General features: G+C 47.9%; 3 protein-coding genes across 7 annotated transcripts in view; 2 read left to right on the top strand and 1 right to left on the bottom strand.

Moving 5' to 3' along the window:
• The window catches only part of DDX42 (DEAD-box helicase 42), a 45796-nt gene extending 41697 nt beyond the window's left edge, over nucleotides 1–4099 (top strand). For all 3 annotated transcript variants that reach the window (XM_037745956.1, XM_017549173.2, XM_017549174.2), the window contains 3 exons: nucleotides 387–497; nucleotides 1669–1767; nucleotides 2502–4099. In XM_037745956.1, coding sequence (XP_037601884.1) covers nucleotides 387–497; nucleotides 1669–1767; nucleotides 2502–3191 — 900 coding nt within the window. In that variant the 3' untranslated portion in view covers nucleotides 3192–4099. The remainder of the gene's footprint in view (nucleotides 1–386; nucleotides 498–1668; nucleotides 1768–2501) is intronic.
• A 132-nt stretch (nucleotides 4100–4231) lies between these two features.
• FTSJ3 (FtsJ RNA 2'-O-methyltransferase 3) lies at nucleotides 4232–11976 on the bottom strand. Of its 3 annotated transcripts, none has more exons than XM_037745954.1 (21): nucleotides 11909–11976; nucleotides 11366–11458; nucleotides 11085–11190; nucleotides 10722–10768; nucleotides 10521–10600; nucleotides 10013–10112; nucleotides 9723–9917; nucleotides 9530–9645; nucleotides 9320–9424; nucleotides 9141–9241; nucleotides 8833–8913; nucleotides 8596–8742; nucleotides 8326–8461; nucleotides 6830–7014; nucleotides 6566–6683; nucleotides 6209–6486; nucleotides 5885–5970; nucleotides 5700–5799; nucleotides 5089–5272; nucleotides 4920–5014; nucleotides 4232–4836 (listed from the first exon to the last, which is right to left on the bottom strand). In XM_037745954.1, the coding sequence occupies exons 2-21, from the start codon at nucleotides 11430–11432 to the stop codon at nucleotides 4644–4646; spliced, it is 2520 nt and encodes an 839-aa protein (XP_037601882.1). In that variant the 5' UTR covers nucleotides 11433–11458; nucleotides 11909–11976; the 3' UTR covers nucleotides 4232–4643. The 3 variants fall into 3 exon arrangements, with proteins under 3 accessions (XP_037601882.1, XP_037601883.1, XP_037601881.1); XM_037745955.1 differs by lacking the exon at nucleotides 11909–11976 and adding an exon at nucleotides 11628–11836; XM_037745953.1 differs by lacking the exon at nucleotides 11909–11976 and adding an exon at nucleotides 11544–11580.
• Nucleotides 11931–14033, top strand: part of PSMC5 (proteasome 26S subunit, ATPase 5) — a 5588-nt gene continuing 3485 nt past the window's right edge. Inside the window, exons 1-3 of the mRNA XM_017549210.2 lie at nucleotides 11931–12033; nucleotides 12653–12740; nucleotides 12922–12969. Coding sequence (XP_017404699.1) covers nucleotides 12010–12033; nucleotides 12653–12740; nucleotides 12922–12969 — 160 coding nt within the window. The 5' untranslated portion in view covers nucleotides 11931–12009. The remainder of the gene's footprint in view (nucleotides 12034–12652; nucleotides 12741–12921; nucleotides 12970–14033) is intronic.

The raw sequence follows: 14033 nt of genomic DNA, 5'->3' as shown, positions 1-14033 counted from the left end.
AACAAGAGCGAAACTCCGTCTCAAAAAAAAAAAAAAAAGAAATGAAAAATAAGTCCATTTTCTTCAAGGAAGTTAGAAGTAGCCAAAGTGACTCTTCTGCATTTGAAGCTTATCTGAACAACTTCCTTTCCAGGAGACCCTGAGGTAGGGAGCATTATAGGAAGCCTTAGATAAAGATCTCAGCTGTTTTTCAAATTTGGTGGATTATGTTACCAAAGAGAAGCCAATCTGTGGTTCCTGTGAACAGTTCCTCCCTTAGTGTAAATGTGCGGGCTGAAAATTAAGCAAAAAGTTCTCCCTTCCCACCTAATTTCTTCTTTGCTCTTGTCCTCTTCCTTTGGTCATTTCTCCCTCCCTGACTTAACCTTGAATTTTGTTCAATGCAGAATGCCTGGTTTCGGAAATCTCGCTTCAAAGGAGGGAAAGGAAAAAAGCTGAACATTGGTGGAGGAGGCCTAGGTTATAGGGAGCGGCCTGGCCTGGGCTCTGAGAACATGGTGAGTCCAGACTACAGTAGTTCCTTTAGGGTTGGTCCCATGTCCTGAATGTCATAAGGAATATTCTCATGTACCCAAGAAAGCTTCAGTGAGTTCAAAACCATGTCTAGGAGGAAATTTGTATTTAATCTGATTTGAGTCAGTGGAGCCTTAACTTTTTATTGAGGAAGCATTTTTTGTGTACTTGGCTGACAAGGCTTGCTCAGGAAATTATTCTAGATTAGCAGTGATCTCACATCGTGGTCCCTAGACCAGCAGCATATACAAACTCATCCCCAACCCCAGACCTTGCAAATCAGAAACTCTAGAGTTGGGGCCCAGGAGTCTGCTTTTACAAGCCCTTCAGCCCTGGCCTAAAAGCCTGCTGCTAGGGAAATATTGCCATAGGGTCACTGTAAAGTCTAGCCATATCTTGCCAGTAAACTCAGGAATGGGTCAGGAATTTCCAAGTCGGGAGCTAGTTTTTCCTCAGAATCCATAACAAAAGTACCCTTTGCGTAGCCTTTCTTAACTACCCGTTTTCTGTCCCTTTGACTTCTAAGCCAGGGAAGAAAGCTGCCAGTATACTTTTCTGGAGCATTATAGTTAAAACTTGGCATCTTTGATTCCCACATTATAGTAATAATGATGATTATGCATAATAGCTAATATTTATTGAGCACTTTTTACGTGCCAGGACCATTCCAGTCAATCCGATGTTTTAGCTCAGTTAATCTTCACAACAACCGAATGGAAGTTAGTACAGATAACAACACTGAGGCCCCTAAGGTTACACTAGCAAGTGTTGAAGCTGAAATTCAGTCCCTCCATGGTCTTGATTCAGGGCTTGAGCAGTCACACAATATGCTATACAGGTGGCCTTTTTATCTTTAACGTAATTTTTATATAATTGGATTTGTGTATGTAAATAATACATGGTCAACTTTGGGCATAATCTGATTGCATATCTGATTAACAGGATTAATTCTTAGAATTTCTGTGTTGAGGGCATAAACATTTTTAAATGATTGTCACTGTGTCTTTTTCTCAGAAAGCATAAGTAGCTTTCTAAAAGTATCCAGTTTCATTGTAGCTCCTGCTTCAAGGTTTTCCTTATAATGAGGCCCCATCTATGGCAGTGAGCTCTTTCCTGCTTATTTGTCCATCCTCATAGATATGCTTATCTTTTTAGGACCGAGGAAATAACAATGTAATGAGCAATTATGAGGCCTACAAGCCTTCCACAGGAGCTATGGGAGATCGACTAACAGCAATGAAAGCAGCTTTCCAGGTCTGAAATAAGCATTTGATTAAACACGCTTTCAATAGTAACTTTTGGGCAGTGACAAAAGGGCCTAGTTTTCCTGGTTGTAGCTGGGTTCGTAGGCTTGTTGCTAGATTTAGGGTCTTCACACTGCTTGGATTTTGAATATAAACTTAACAGTAGCTTACCTGGAGATGCAAGTTGATCTAGAGAACCCCTTGTGCTGGTCTGCTTGAGTCCCACTCAGAGCCTGGGATTGTCGTTCTGCAGCAGGATGTGTGTTCCCTCCCTTCCCAGCAGCCTGTGGTGTTGCCCACCTCCAAGGTGCTCACTTCTGAAGCAAAATGTACTGATAGTCACACTAAGGTGAATCGATAGAATGAGTTCAAGGCAGATTTGGCTGTCAAATTTAAATTTAGACTTTGGTGTAAAATTTTAAGTTTTCAGAACTTTTTGATTTTGAATGGTAAATAAGACTGTAAGCCACAAATGTGGCAAATCATAGATGCTTTATTCTAGTCGATCAGGCTATAAAAGTACATTTCAGAACACTGAGGTCCACCTCTCCACAGAGATCCACAAGTTTTCCTTTTTAGCACAAGAACAAAAGGGACCATGCTGTGGGGACATCAGGACACTAAAGTCACAGTGCCAAGATAGCATAGTTATAATTTCTCTAAACCTTATCATTTGCCAGGTTGTATATTCAAGTTTCTAGAACTTGCTGTCTTACCTACTCCTGATGTCTCTTTCTCTTTCAGTCACAGTACAAGAGTCATTTTGTTGCAGCCAGTTTAAGTAATCAGAAGGCTGGAAGCTCTGCTGCTGGGGCAAGTGGGTGGACTAGTGCAGGGAGCTTGAATTCTGTTCCTACTAACTCAGCACAACAGGGCCATAACAGTCCTGACAGCCCCGTCACCAGTGCCAAGGGCATCCCAGGCTTTGGCAATAGTGGCAACATCAGTGGTGCCCCTGTGACCTACCCATCTGCCGGAGCCCAGGGAGCCAACAACGCAGCTTCAGGGAATAACAGCCGAGAAGGGACTGGGGGTGGCAACGGGAAAAGAGAGAGATATACTGAGAACCGGGGCAGCAGCCGTCACAGTCACGGAGAGACTGGCAATCGACATGGTGACAGCCCACGTCACGGAGATGGTGGTCGCCATGGAGATGGAAACCGCCACCCAGAAAGCAGCAGTCGTCATACTGATGGCCATCGGCATGGGGAGAGCAGGCATGGAGGAAGCACAGGCCGGCATGGGGAGAACCGGGGTGCAAATGACGGTCGGAATGGGGAAAGCAAGAAAGAAGCTTGTAATCGTGAGAGCAAGATGGAGCCCAAGGTGGACAGCAGCAAGATGGACAAGGTGGACAGCAAGACAGATAAGACAGCTGATGGCTTTGCTGTCCCAGAGCCCCCTAAACGCAAGAAAAGTCGATGGGACAGTTAGAGGGGATGTGCTAAAGTGTGAAATCAGTTGTCCTTAATTTTTAGAAAGATTTTGGTAACTAGGCGTCTCAGGGCTGGGTTGGGGTCCAAAGGGTAAGGACCCCCTGCCCTTAGTGGAGAGCTGGAGCTTGGAGACATTACCCCTTCATCAGAAGGAATTTTCGGATGTTTTCTTGGGAAGCTGCTTTGGTCCTTGGAAGCAGTGAGAGCTGGGAAACTTCTTTTGGCTCTAGGTGAGTTGTCATGAGGGTAAGTTGAGGTTACCTTGGGAGAAAGGGCCTTATAGGGCACAAAACTCACTCTAGGTTTATATTATACGTAGCTTGTATTTTTTACTAAGGTGTCACCTTATAAACATCTATAAATTGAATTTTTTCTTAGTTGTGTGGCCCAGCAGTCCCATTTTTAGGAGTTGGCTTCTGTACACCTAATCCATTGAATTGTTGGGAAGCAGTTTGGTAGGTTCTAGACATTTGTGGGGAAGGGAGATGTTTGATTCTAAATGGGACTCGATGCTCAGGTCCCCAGCCAGGTTTGCATCCAGCCCTGAGACATGTAAGAAGCACCTTCCAGACCCAGGCTCTGAAGATTCCCAGAAGTCACAGGGATTGAAGGGAAAAGGTGATCCTGGTAACTGTTCCAGGATTACTCCAGGTCTGAGGTGGTGTTGCTAAATTTAAAATTAACGCAACAACAGCTTTTAAAGTGTCTTCTATTTCATTGTATTTTTTTTAACTTGCCCCAATGGTAGAAAAGTCTTTTGCCGAAATGATTTTGGTGATTTTTGTTCTATCTTGTTTATAAAAGGAAAAGAAATACACAAACTTTGACTTTTGTGACTTTGTGAAGGTTTCTTTAAGCTGTGCATTCCTTTCTGCTTGCTCTCTAGTAAATGTTTCACTATCGGGACCTGTGGATTGTTTGTCATTTCTGTCTCACTATGAATTTTGGTACATATTACACTGGGACTTAGAATAGTGTTGCACACGTGTGTACTCAGATGTAGGGAAATACTTATTAAACTGTAAGGAGAGACATCTCTTCCATCATCCTGGTTTTATTCAGGAATAGAATGGGGGAAGGCTTAAGAGGCCCACACGTCCAAGAATGGACTACATTTACACTGAGTGTGGCTCCAGGCTTAAGAGGCCTGGCCCACATGTCCAGGAATCATTGAGTGTCGCTCCAACACTGAACTTCCCTTTAATGGTTTAAAAAAAGGGGTCATGAGTCTGTCAAGACAGTTCGGTGCTTTCATGGGAGACCTCCCTTCAGGCAGGCAAGAGGACATCCTCCTCTGCTTGGGACCACCATGGAAGTTCTGGGCACCCTGCCTCACTGTTCTTTAGACAGCTGTGACGTGAGCAGGGGCTGGTATCAAGGGGGCCAGACTGAGCCATGCCACGCTCTTCCTCCTAGTCCCCATGCTCTCCTGGGAGCCTGGCAGCTCTGCTCACTTCCGTTTGTGTTTTTTCTTTTGTTCCTTACGTTGCTGTGCTCTTTGGTCTTTCTTCATCCTTGAGTCCACCACCTTGAAATGACCTCTGACTCCAGCTGGCCGGCGCACTTTGCGGCCCACACCTTTTTTGGCTACAACGTAGGTGACATGGCGTTTCTCCTTGCCAAGCCCAGCCTTCTTGTAGAGACTACAGAGGGAAGAGAAAAGGTTAGAAGCTTACTTTCTACTGCACTTTTAGCCCTGTGTACCTTTGTGGTGTCCTCCCGTTACCTTCGCAGCTGTGCCACCTTCTCTCGTTCGGAGATGTCCACTGTGTTCACCACGGCTTCTGCCTTTTTCCTGGTCTGTTCCAGCTTCTTCAGCATCTACAAAGGGATCTCAGTCAGGTGATCTCTTCCCTATCCCCAGCACTAACAACCTTTGGTGGCCCATCACTTACCCTCCTTTTCTTTCTAGCCTTAGCCTCGGCAACTTTCTTGATGGGACGTGCATTGATTTCCCGCCAGCGTTTCCGGTAGTACTCCACTTCCTTCTTACCAACAGGCAACTGTCGTATCCGGTGCTGCTTTTCCTCTTGCACAAACCACTCTGGAAGCTCCCCCTCATCCTCATTAAATGTGTACCTGAGGGGAAAGGACATCAGCCCAATACCCAATGCTCCAGGCTTTCTAAAGAAATTACCTGGTGGTGGTGAAATTAGCTGGGCATGGTGGCTCATGCCTGTAATCTCAACACTTTGGAAAGCCGAGGTGGGTGGATCACCTGAGGTCAGGGGTTCAAGACCAGCCTGGCCAACATGGTGAAACCCTGTCTCCACTAAAAGTACAAAAAAATTAGCCATGCATGGTGGTGAGCGCCTGTAGTCCCAGCTACCTGGGAGGCTGAGGCAGGAGAATCACTTGAACTGGGAGGCAGAGGTTGCAGTGAGCTGAGATGGCGCCATGGCACTCCAGCCTGGGCGACAGAGCAAGACTCTGTCTCAGAAAAAAGAAACTACCCATTTACCCACCAGACCCTGGGTCACTCTTGATGAGTTTCTGGCCCCTTTACCGGTTGAAGGAGTTATCTATGAGGTCTCTCTTGGCCTTTTTGGAAGAGGCAATAACAGCGCCTAGAGCAAGTCCTTCAGGGTCTAGTATCCGATGTTTCACTAAAGAGGGAAGGAGAAAGATCAAAGCCCGATTCCCAATACTGAGACTTCAGTGGTCTCTCATTCCACGATATACAGAGCTCACCTGGGTTCTCAATCGGCACGATCTCAAACCCGTCATCATCTGACTTAGGCCCACGGCTTCGCTTCTTACCATGGAGGGGTTCCCAGCTGTGGAGAGAGGAGGACTCTGAGTGATGCCACCACTCTCCCTACTACTGAGACCGCACTCCCACAGAATTTGCAAAAATCCTGCCAGCCAGACTGTATCCAAGACCAGTTGAATCAGGATCATCAGTATAGTATTTTTAACTCTCCCATCTGGAGCTAAGATTGAGAACCCCCAATTTAGAGAAATGGTTCAAGCCACTGCTTCCTATTACTTCTCTCATCAGCTACAACCACTCACCTCTCTTCATCCTCACTGCTACTACTGTTATCACTGTCTGAGCTGCCATCCTTTTCTTCCCCTTCAGGGCCAGTGGCAGCTTCTGTCCCTGAAGAAGCCTCTGTTCTGTTAGGGGTTTCATCCTGGCACATGGGAGACATTCTCTCAATCTTCAAGCTGGAAGGCGGTGTCAGTGGCTGTGGCTGCTGCTGTCCCTTCCACCGGCTCTTGAACAACAGCTGGGCCTGGCTGATCTCCAGGGCCTCGTCGGCATCGTCCTCAATCCCAGCAAAGCTGCCCTGTGATGGGAGACTGTCAGCTGCCCTTCTCCAAGGGAAGGCTGACCTCCCATCAGTCTTGCCTCCAGCCTCTTCTTACCTTTGAGAACCACAGGTTGGCTTGTTCTTCCTGCAGTACTGCCTTTTCCTCCAGTGGTACCAGCAGTGGATTCTCATTTTCCTCCTCTTGATCATCTTCCGCTTCAGCAAATCGCACACTGTAGATCCAAAGGAAAGTAGGAGGGGGCTCAGGGACCCAGAGTGCCTGGAGCCCTTGCTCCCTTACTTGGGCTCTGGCAGTACCCATCCAATGCTGCCTCAGAGTGGCAGCATTCCCTCTGGCACACACACACACACCCCTTACCCCTTTCCGTCCCTTTGACGCTGATGTTCCCTGACTCCTGCCAGCTCCTCTGGATCCAGGTCACTATCCAGAGATGTGTCGTCACTATCGTCCTCAACATCTGACACACAGATGTCATCCCTTGGCAGATTGGACAGAAATGTGTCTGCTGCACTCATGTCCCCTTGTGTTACTTCCTCTAATAACTGAAGTGTAACAGAAACAAAGAGGTAAAGAAAACATACTGTTTTTTTCTGTGTCCCTTACCTCAGTCTTGTTCTAAGCAACACTAGAAAGAACACTGGCAAATCCATTATCTCCTTTCACAGACGGAAAAGCTCAGACCCAGGGTAGTGAATGGCCTGTTACAACATCCTGTTCTAGGCGGGGTTACTCATCTCTCCCACTCAGCTGTCTTGTCTCAGTAGTAGCACAAATAGATCTTAAGGAAAAGTACCATAGCACCAAATCTTAACGTATTCTACAACACTGGTTTTCTTTTAAAAATTACTCTCAGATGGCATCTCAGTCACCTCCTGAGAAGACCATCTACACAATTTGTTTCCACTAAGTAAAAGGGGCCCAGCCAGCATACATTCAACAGAACTGTTCCACTTAAACCAACTGTCAGAATCTTTTATTTTCCTCATGGCAAAGATACTAGGCTTGGTATGGTGGCTTACACCTGTAATCCCAGCACTTTGGGAGGCTGAGGCAGGAGGACTGCTTGATGCCAGGAGTTTGAGGGTACAGTGAGTCACGATGGCACCACCGCACTCCAGCCAGGGTGACAAAGCAAGACCCTGTCTCAATAGAAAAACCCCAACTACTGTTTCTTGAGTGTTTATCACATAGGAGGGATTATAACTGACCATCTTTATTCCTTACAAAAACTCTAGTAGGTAGGTTCTATTATTGTTTTACAGATGAGGAAACTGAGGCAGCAAGGATAAGTGATAGTTCAGTCACTTTACACAGCTCCAGGTGGTAGAGCTGGGAAGGAAACCTGAGCCTGTGTGTGCTCTCGGCCCACCATGCTTTACTGCCTCCTGTCCAACAAGGATGACCTGATTATGACACTCCCTCACAAAAGCCACAAAAGTTCATTTTGCCTGTGACCCTGATTTTGTCAGGAAAAAGATGTTCTTCAGTATTCAGTGGAAGAAGCCTAATGCATGTGCTCATTTGGTCTCCATGAACTCTAGAATGCTGCTCCCCTCTGATGGAGACCCTCTGTTCATCTGTGTTTCTAACTCAAGTAACCTGGCCGCATCAACTATAACCTAAGTTCTTTTCTGATGTTCTGGTTCTACAACAATAAATGCAGTACACTCATCTATCTTCCTAACTTCATCCTTTAAGGTTTGTGGCCTTAGACTCACCAACGCATCTTGTGGTGAAGACAGCAACCACAGCCCATTGTTCGGGAACTTAAAAAGACATTTAACACCCCCCACCCTCCAAACTCCCACATAGATCTTCTGTCTCCTAAACCTGCAACCCCAATGCCGCCTCACCTGATGACCCCGGATGGTGCGCAGGGAGAACATGCCAGTCTCCCCCTCATCTGCGATGGAAACCCCAGGCAGATCCATCTTCAGCTCCACACGCTCCCGCTGCTTTCTCTGCTCACGCAACAGCTTCTTTTTCTTCCTGAGGGAGTAGATTGAGAGAGTAAACGTGCCCAGCTCTGAAGAGTTTCTATCCATGCCTTGCATTTTCTTTTCCCATTGTCACACGGAGGATCCCTGCATTGGGAGACTCCATGCTTCACCCCAGCTCCTCACCTCTTTAATTCCGCCACCTCCTGGGCCTTTATTTCGGCCAGGGTACGGTTCAGTTGTTCTTCCTCCTCCTCCTCCTTAGAGGGCTGCTTTGTGGTCCCAGCTGTTGAGTCCTCCTCATCACCTTCATCTTCCTCTCCAGAGCTGAGGCTGGCAAAACAGTCCAAGGAGTTCAGTTATTTTCCTGACTCTTTCCCTCAACACCCCACCAACACCTGCCTGGCTGAGTTCCCTACTCACCTGATGTCCAGTGCCTTTGCTTGTTCTTTCAGCTTCTTGGCCACATACCGCCGAAGTTTTGTTCTCCAGTTTAGTAGCGACCTGCCCCAGAAATAAACTATTACTGGTCTTGCCATCTCCCTCTTTCTCCCTGCCCGCTTCTGTTTTAGACTCACTAACCAAATTTCAGGCTTTGGCTACATAAATCAAAAGGCTCAGGCCCTTACCCCAAACCTTTAGCACAGCAACATCCTCTTCCCAGAGATCCAACATCATGGCCTTTCCCTGCCTCCAGGGCTCCTGGCCCCCATGCCCACCCCACTGCATACCTGAGTTCCTTGCGCCCCAACACTCTGATGTCCTGACAGCACACCCGTATATCCTCAGTGGTGGCTGGATGCTGTGCCAACTCTTCATCATCTACCATGATCTGTTTGGGACGAAGGAAAGGAGATTCTCAGGCCATGTTTCCAGGGTTACCTCAAGTCCCTCAAGGCTGGAGACTCACTTCGCTGGCCTTGGAGAGGAAGTCAACAGGGTTGGCAGCTCGGAGGAAGTCAGTGACTGAGGTACGGTGATAGAGAGTGAGGTCACCCTCAGCATAGCCTTCGGCCTTAGGGAGAAAAATAGAGAAGGTTGGGCAGTCCCTTCTAGGGTATGAGGCCCAACCTCCCCAGAGTTCCAGGACCCAATGGTGACCGCATTCCCCAAAACACACCTTTGGCTTCTTCTTAGTTACCAATTCAGTAACAGTCTTAGCCTGAACTTCAACCTCCTTGAAGGCGAATTTGGGGTCAAAGAATTTACTGTCAACCTTGTCAGGGGCCAGGAATCCTAAAAATGACAGGATATGTTACAACTATGCTTTGGGAACAGGAAGGTTGGACCAAGAGAAAGGAAGTGATGCCCACCTTGGCAGACCACAAAGATCTCTGCAGATTCATGGCGAGACGCTTGGGGCTTGGTGGCCTGGACACGGCGGAACAGCTGCTGAAAGATCCATAGCAGAGGCTGATAGTCACGGGAACGGAAAACCTTTGTGATGAAGCAGCCACCACAGGCCAAAAAGTCACAAGCCAAACGCAGAGCCATCAGTGTCAAATGGGCTGTAGGACAGAGACAGCTGAGGCATTCTGCAGCCCAAGAGGGCATGTGCACACCTCCACCATCACCTGATCTCCAAGTGCCACACTCCCTGTACCTTGTGAGTAAGCATCATGGACCCAGCTAGCCCCAATGTTGGGGGCCCCATCATTTAGCACAACATCAACCTTCCAGGTCTTCAGCTCCTTCCTCAGGGCCTAAAGAGAAGAAAAGGAACTATAGAAACAGAAACACAGTAATAGGCCTAATTCAGCCATTTGTCCATCCAGTCATTCGTTGAGTGCCCATCATGGGCCAAAGGCTGTTCCAGGCACAGAAAATAACAAACAAAAATATTACGTTTCTACCTTCATGGAACGTAGAGTCTAACAGTAAGTTCACAGGAAAAGACTTCACTAAAGATCTCTGTCCTTCTCCCAATTCCAAACACCTTCATCCCTCACTCTAAATAAAGGCTGGAGTGGACACTATGGAAACCATGGGTCTTGTCATACAGATGTCAGGCAGGAGCGTGCTCAAAACATGGAACATCCTCTAAACTCTAGAGGATTCTGGGGATGTGGATGTTTGCATATAAATGGGAATGGAAGAGAGACTCCTATTACCTGCCTACAGCGTTCAGTTGTGATGTCCTCCTGGAGAGTCACCACATTGGGGAGAGGCTTGATTGGAACCAGGTCCACTCCTGGAAGAAATCAGGTCAGAGTATTCTAAAGGGTTGCCTCAAACAGGGAGAAGAGAAATACATGACAAAGTACCTCATACACCCATCCCTTAAAACACGGAGGAGAGCTGTCCTCACTCACCCACAATAAGGCTGGATACAGGCATAAACTTGGCAGCTACCTGCAGCCTATAAAAGGAATAGAGATTTTAAAAGCTAGAGCTCACCCTTTCCCTCTCTTGGCAACTGACCTCTCATCCCTGGTGTTACGTGCACTGGCCAGGGCATGTCATACGCACGTACTCTAAGCCTTTTGTCTGCAATCAAGAAAGGAAACGGTCCCCAAAGTTTAGGAGGTACCTATGCTCTGGGCTGTAGAGAAATCTGAGGCTGGAATTACTGTATTCCGGGAGGGGAATCCCGAATCCCGTCCTCCCGCAATGAAACTGGAATCCATCCCGGCTCTGAACCCAGAGAGCTGCCACTTGTGGCGAGTGTTACGTACCATCCCCCTGGCGCAGCACACAGATCCAGCAAGGCTCGTGCTTTCTGCAGGAACTGAAAGCGGCGATTGAGCTGGATCAGCTTGAAAGCAGATCGGGAACGGTAACCTGGACAAAACAACCAAGTGCCTAGAGGGCTTCACCAGCAGGATTTCTCCGGCCTTGTAAACCACCACCCGTTCTGCAGGAGAGGAACCCAATGGTCGGAAACTGGAGGCGAACCGGGCAGAGATCGCTCGCTCGCTCGCTTGCCCGCAGACAGCGAATCCGAATCCAGACTCACCCGTCTCCTTCGCCAAGTGATAAAACTTGTCCCGTCGGCTCTTGCCAACTTTGCCCTTCTTGCCCATGGTAGAATGGGGGAGTAATGCTCAATCTGAGGAGAAAGTAGAAGTTGGGAACGTCTCTTTCCGGAGCACCAGATTCTACTTCCAGTTTCCCACTTTCCGCAGCAATTCCACCTCGCGCCCGGTTCTACACACTCCACGTAGAGCCAGCGCTGCTTTCTCCACACTTGAAGCTGCACATGTACGCAGCAAACGTACTTCCGCTTCCGTTTGCGTCCCCTGCGTCCCTGGTGCAAGGTTTTCCGCCATTTTGCGTGTGGCCATAGATTTTTCTCGATACTCTGTCCTCGGGTTTTGTAAGTTGAAAGTTGGGACCAGGGAGGCATATTACAGCACTATAAACATAGTTTCTACGAGGCAACACTGAGGTGTTCTACTCCCTCTTCATCCTTTTCCAAAGTCCATGAACTCGAGTAGCCGCCCCTCCCATCATGGTGCCCTTAGTTAGTGCGGATTCGCCGCACACTCCGCCCATTGACCCGGAACTTTTGTCTGCCTAGTCGTCAGGTCCCAAGCCTTGTCTTCCGCGCCTGCGCTCCAAGACGGCTCGGATGCCGGCGGTCTCTGCTGAAGAGAGAAGATGGCGCTTGACGGGCCAGAGCAGGTATGGCGGCTGCAGTGGCGGCCCGGCGGGTTACGGGGCTGTGTGAGGAGCGGGTGTGATCTGGGTGGAGAGCGGGCCGGCATAGGAGGGTCGGGTGGATCGAAGGTGGCTGGACCAGTCCAGGCTGGACGCTGCGTGCGACCGGATCTGCTGTGTCAGCGCCGCCCTCGGTGAGTCAGGGCAAAGCTGAACAGGAGACACGGTAGAAGTGGAGTGAGTGAGGGGAGCAATGGGCGCGGGAACCGCTGGCCCGCGGGTCGCAGGAGATCGGACGCCCGTCCTTCGGCTCCATTTCGCTGGCTCCGTCGGCAGTAATGACAACTCGGGCTTGTAGAGCGCTTGACGCAGTGCAAAGCGCTCCCGTGTATATCATATCGCCCCTCGGTCCTCCTAAAAGTCTTACGAGGTAGGCGGCGTTCCCGTTCTTTTATTTTAATCATGAGAAAATGGAGGGTTCCAAGGGAGGGAGGGATTAGAACCCAGATCCCGAGCCTCCGAAGTCCAAACTTTTTTACTACGCAAAGCTGCCTGGTGTCAAGCCTAATTTAAAGTGCCCTGCAAGTGGCTTTACCCCCTCGGACGTTTAGCCTGTCGTTTAAGACTCACTTTGTGTCTTCAGATGGAGCTGGAGGAGGGGAAGGCAGGCAGCGGACTCCGCCAATATTATCTGTCCAAGATTGAAGAACTCCAGGTGAGGACAGACTCCACCGGGAGCTAGGAGAGGGGTTGGGAGGGATGGCAGCTGACTTCCACAAATCTAATTCCTCTGGGAGTGCAGTGGAAGAAGCTGCTGCTTCTCCTTTCTTGTTTGTTTCTTAGTGGGGTGTGTATGTCAGAAGTAAGCAATCTCTTGTTCTCCTCAAGTCCCACCCCTTTGAGGGTCCTGGTGTTCACAGTTTGTTCCACGTCTTCAAGAGTCAAATCTTAACAGAAAAGGTACCTCTAGCCAAAGGTCAACCCTTTTGGAAGAAGCCCGAATGTGTTTCCTTAGAAAAGGGAACACACAGGCTCAGGAGATAAGATTTATCACGAAGAGGTTGGGTCAGGGTGAAGTGAGAATGTGAGGAAAGGCATCATTGAGACGTCTGAACAATGCTCATTCCATGGAGACTGAATGAAAGAAACGGGGCAACCCAGAGCTCTAGCCTAAAGCACTGAACCATAGATAAAGGACAGTTTATGTTGTTAATCGACTGTTAATGTTGTCAGTAAGGCTTCCAGGAGTAAGGTGGTGTGGCTTCCAGTAGTAAGCCTTACTGCATAATACTTGCAGGTATTATGTTTAGTTTACCATTTTTGAATGCCTTTTCATGTGTTTTTATTTGTTCACCTCAGTAGTCCTGAAAAGAAGCAGGGCAGCTAATGCGATACCCACATGCCATTTGGTAATAGATCTAGATTTTTAAATACGGCTTGCCTTAGCTTTACCTTGCTTTTGATTTGACAGCAGCTGGGCTAGAACTCAGGCTTCTCACCTAAAGATCTTTCCCCTAGGTGATGTTGCCTTCCCGCAAGAAATTCCCTGTTACAGGAGCCAGCTGTAATTTTTCTCCATTAGATTCTGTTATTCCTGAACCACTATTGGACAACATAAACAGTGGGCTGTTAGTGTTACAGTGTTATATTACAGTGTTACAGTGGGCTATTAGTATTTTAACTTTGGACAAGTCCATGGATTTTCAATTTCGCCCTAACCCCAATTGACTGTTTATGTTGTCAGTAAGGCTACCAGTAGTAAGGTATGGCTTTCAGTGGTAAGCCTTACTGACAACATAAACAGTAGGCTATTAGTGTTAAGTGTGGTGTTATAGTGTTACAGTAGCGATTAGTAGTTTAACTTGGGACAAGTCCATGGATTTTCAATTTCGCCCTAACCTCCTGCATTGTTCAGGGGTCAGCTGTAATGTAAATTGGGTGGGGGAAAGCCACAAGGAAGAATTCTGAATTCCAAGTGCATTTGCAGGTATTATGTTTAGATAATCTTTTTTTTTTTTTTTTTT

The sequence above is a fragment of the Cebus imitator genome, unplaced genomic scaffold (genome assembly GCF_001604975.1).
Source record: "Cebus imitator isolate Cc_AM_T3 unplaced genomic scaffold, Cebus_imitator-1.0 Scaffold217, whole genome shotgun sequence".
NCBI lineage: Eukaryota > Metazoa > Chordata > Mammalia > Primates > Cebidae > Cebus > Cebus imitator.
The sequence above is the reverse complement of the archived record's forward strand: the minus strand, read 5'-3'. Positions and strand labels throughout refer to the sequence as shown.

Excerpts from the sequence above, each read along its gene's own strand:
- FTSJ3 (XM_037745954.1), bottom strand. The coding sequence starts at position 11,432 with ATGGGCAAGAAGGGCAAAGTTGGCAAGAGCCGACGGGACAAGTTTTAT. Across the intron at positions 6,487-6,565 it reads CCAACCTGTGGTTCTCAAAG|GGCAGCTTTGCTGGGATTGA; the intron begins GTAAGAAGAGGC and ends CTCCCATCACAG. Across the intron at positions 5,273-5,699 it reads ATAGATAACTCCTTCAACCG|GTACACATTTAATGAGGATG; the intron begins GTAAAGGGGCCA and ends CTTTCCCCTCAG.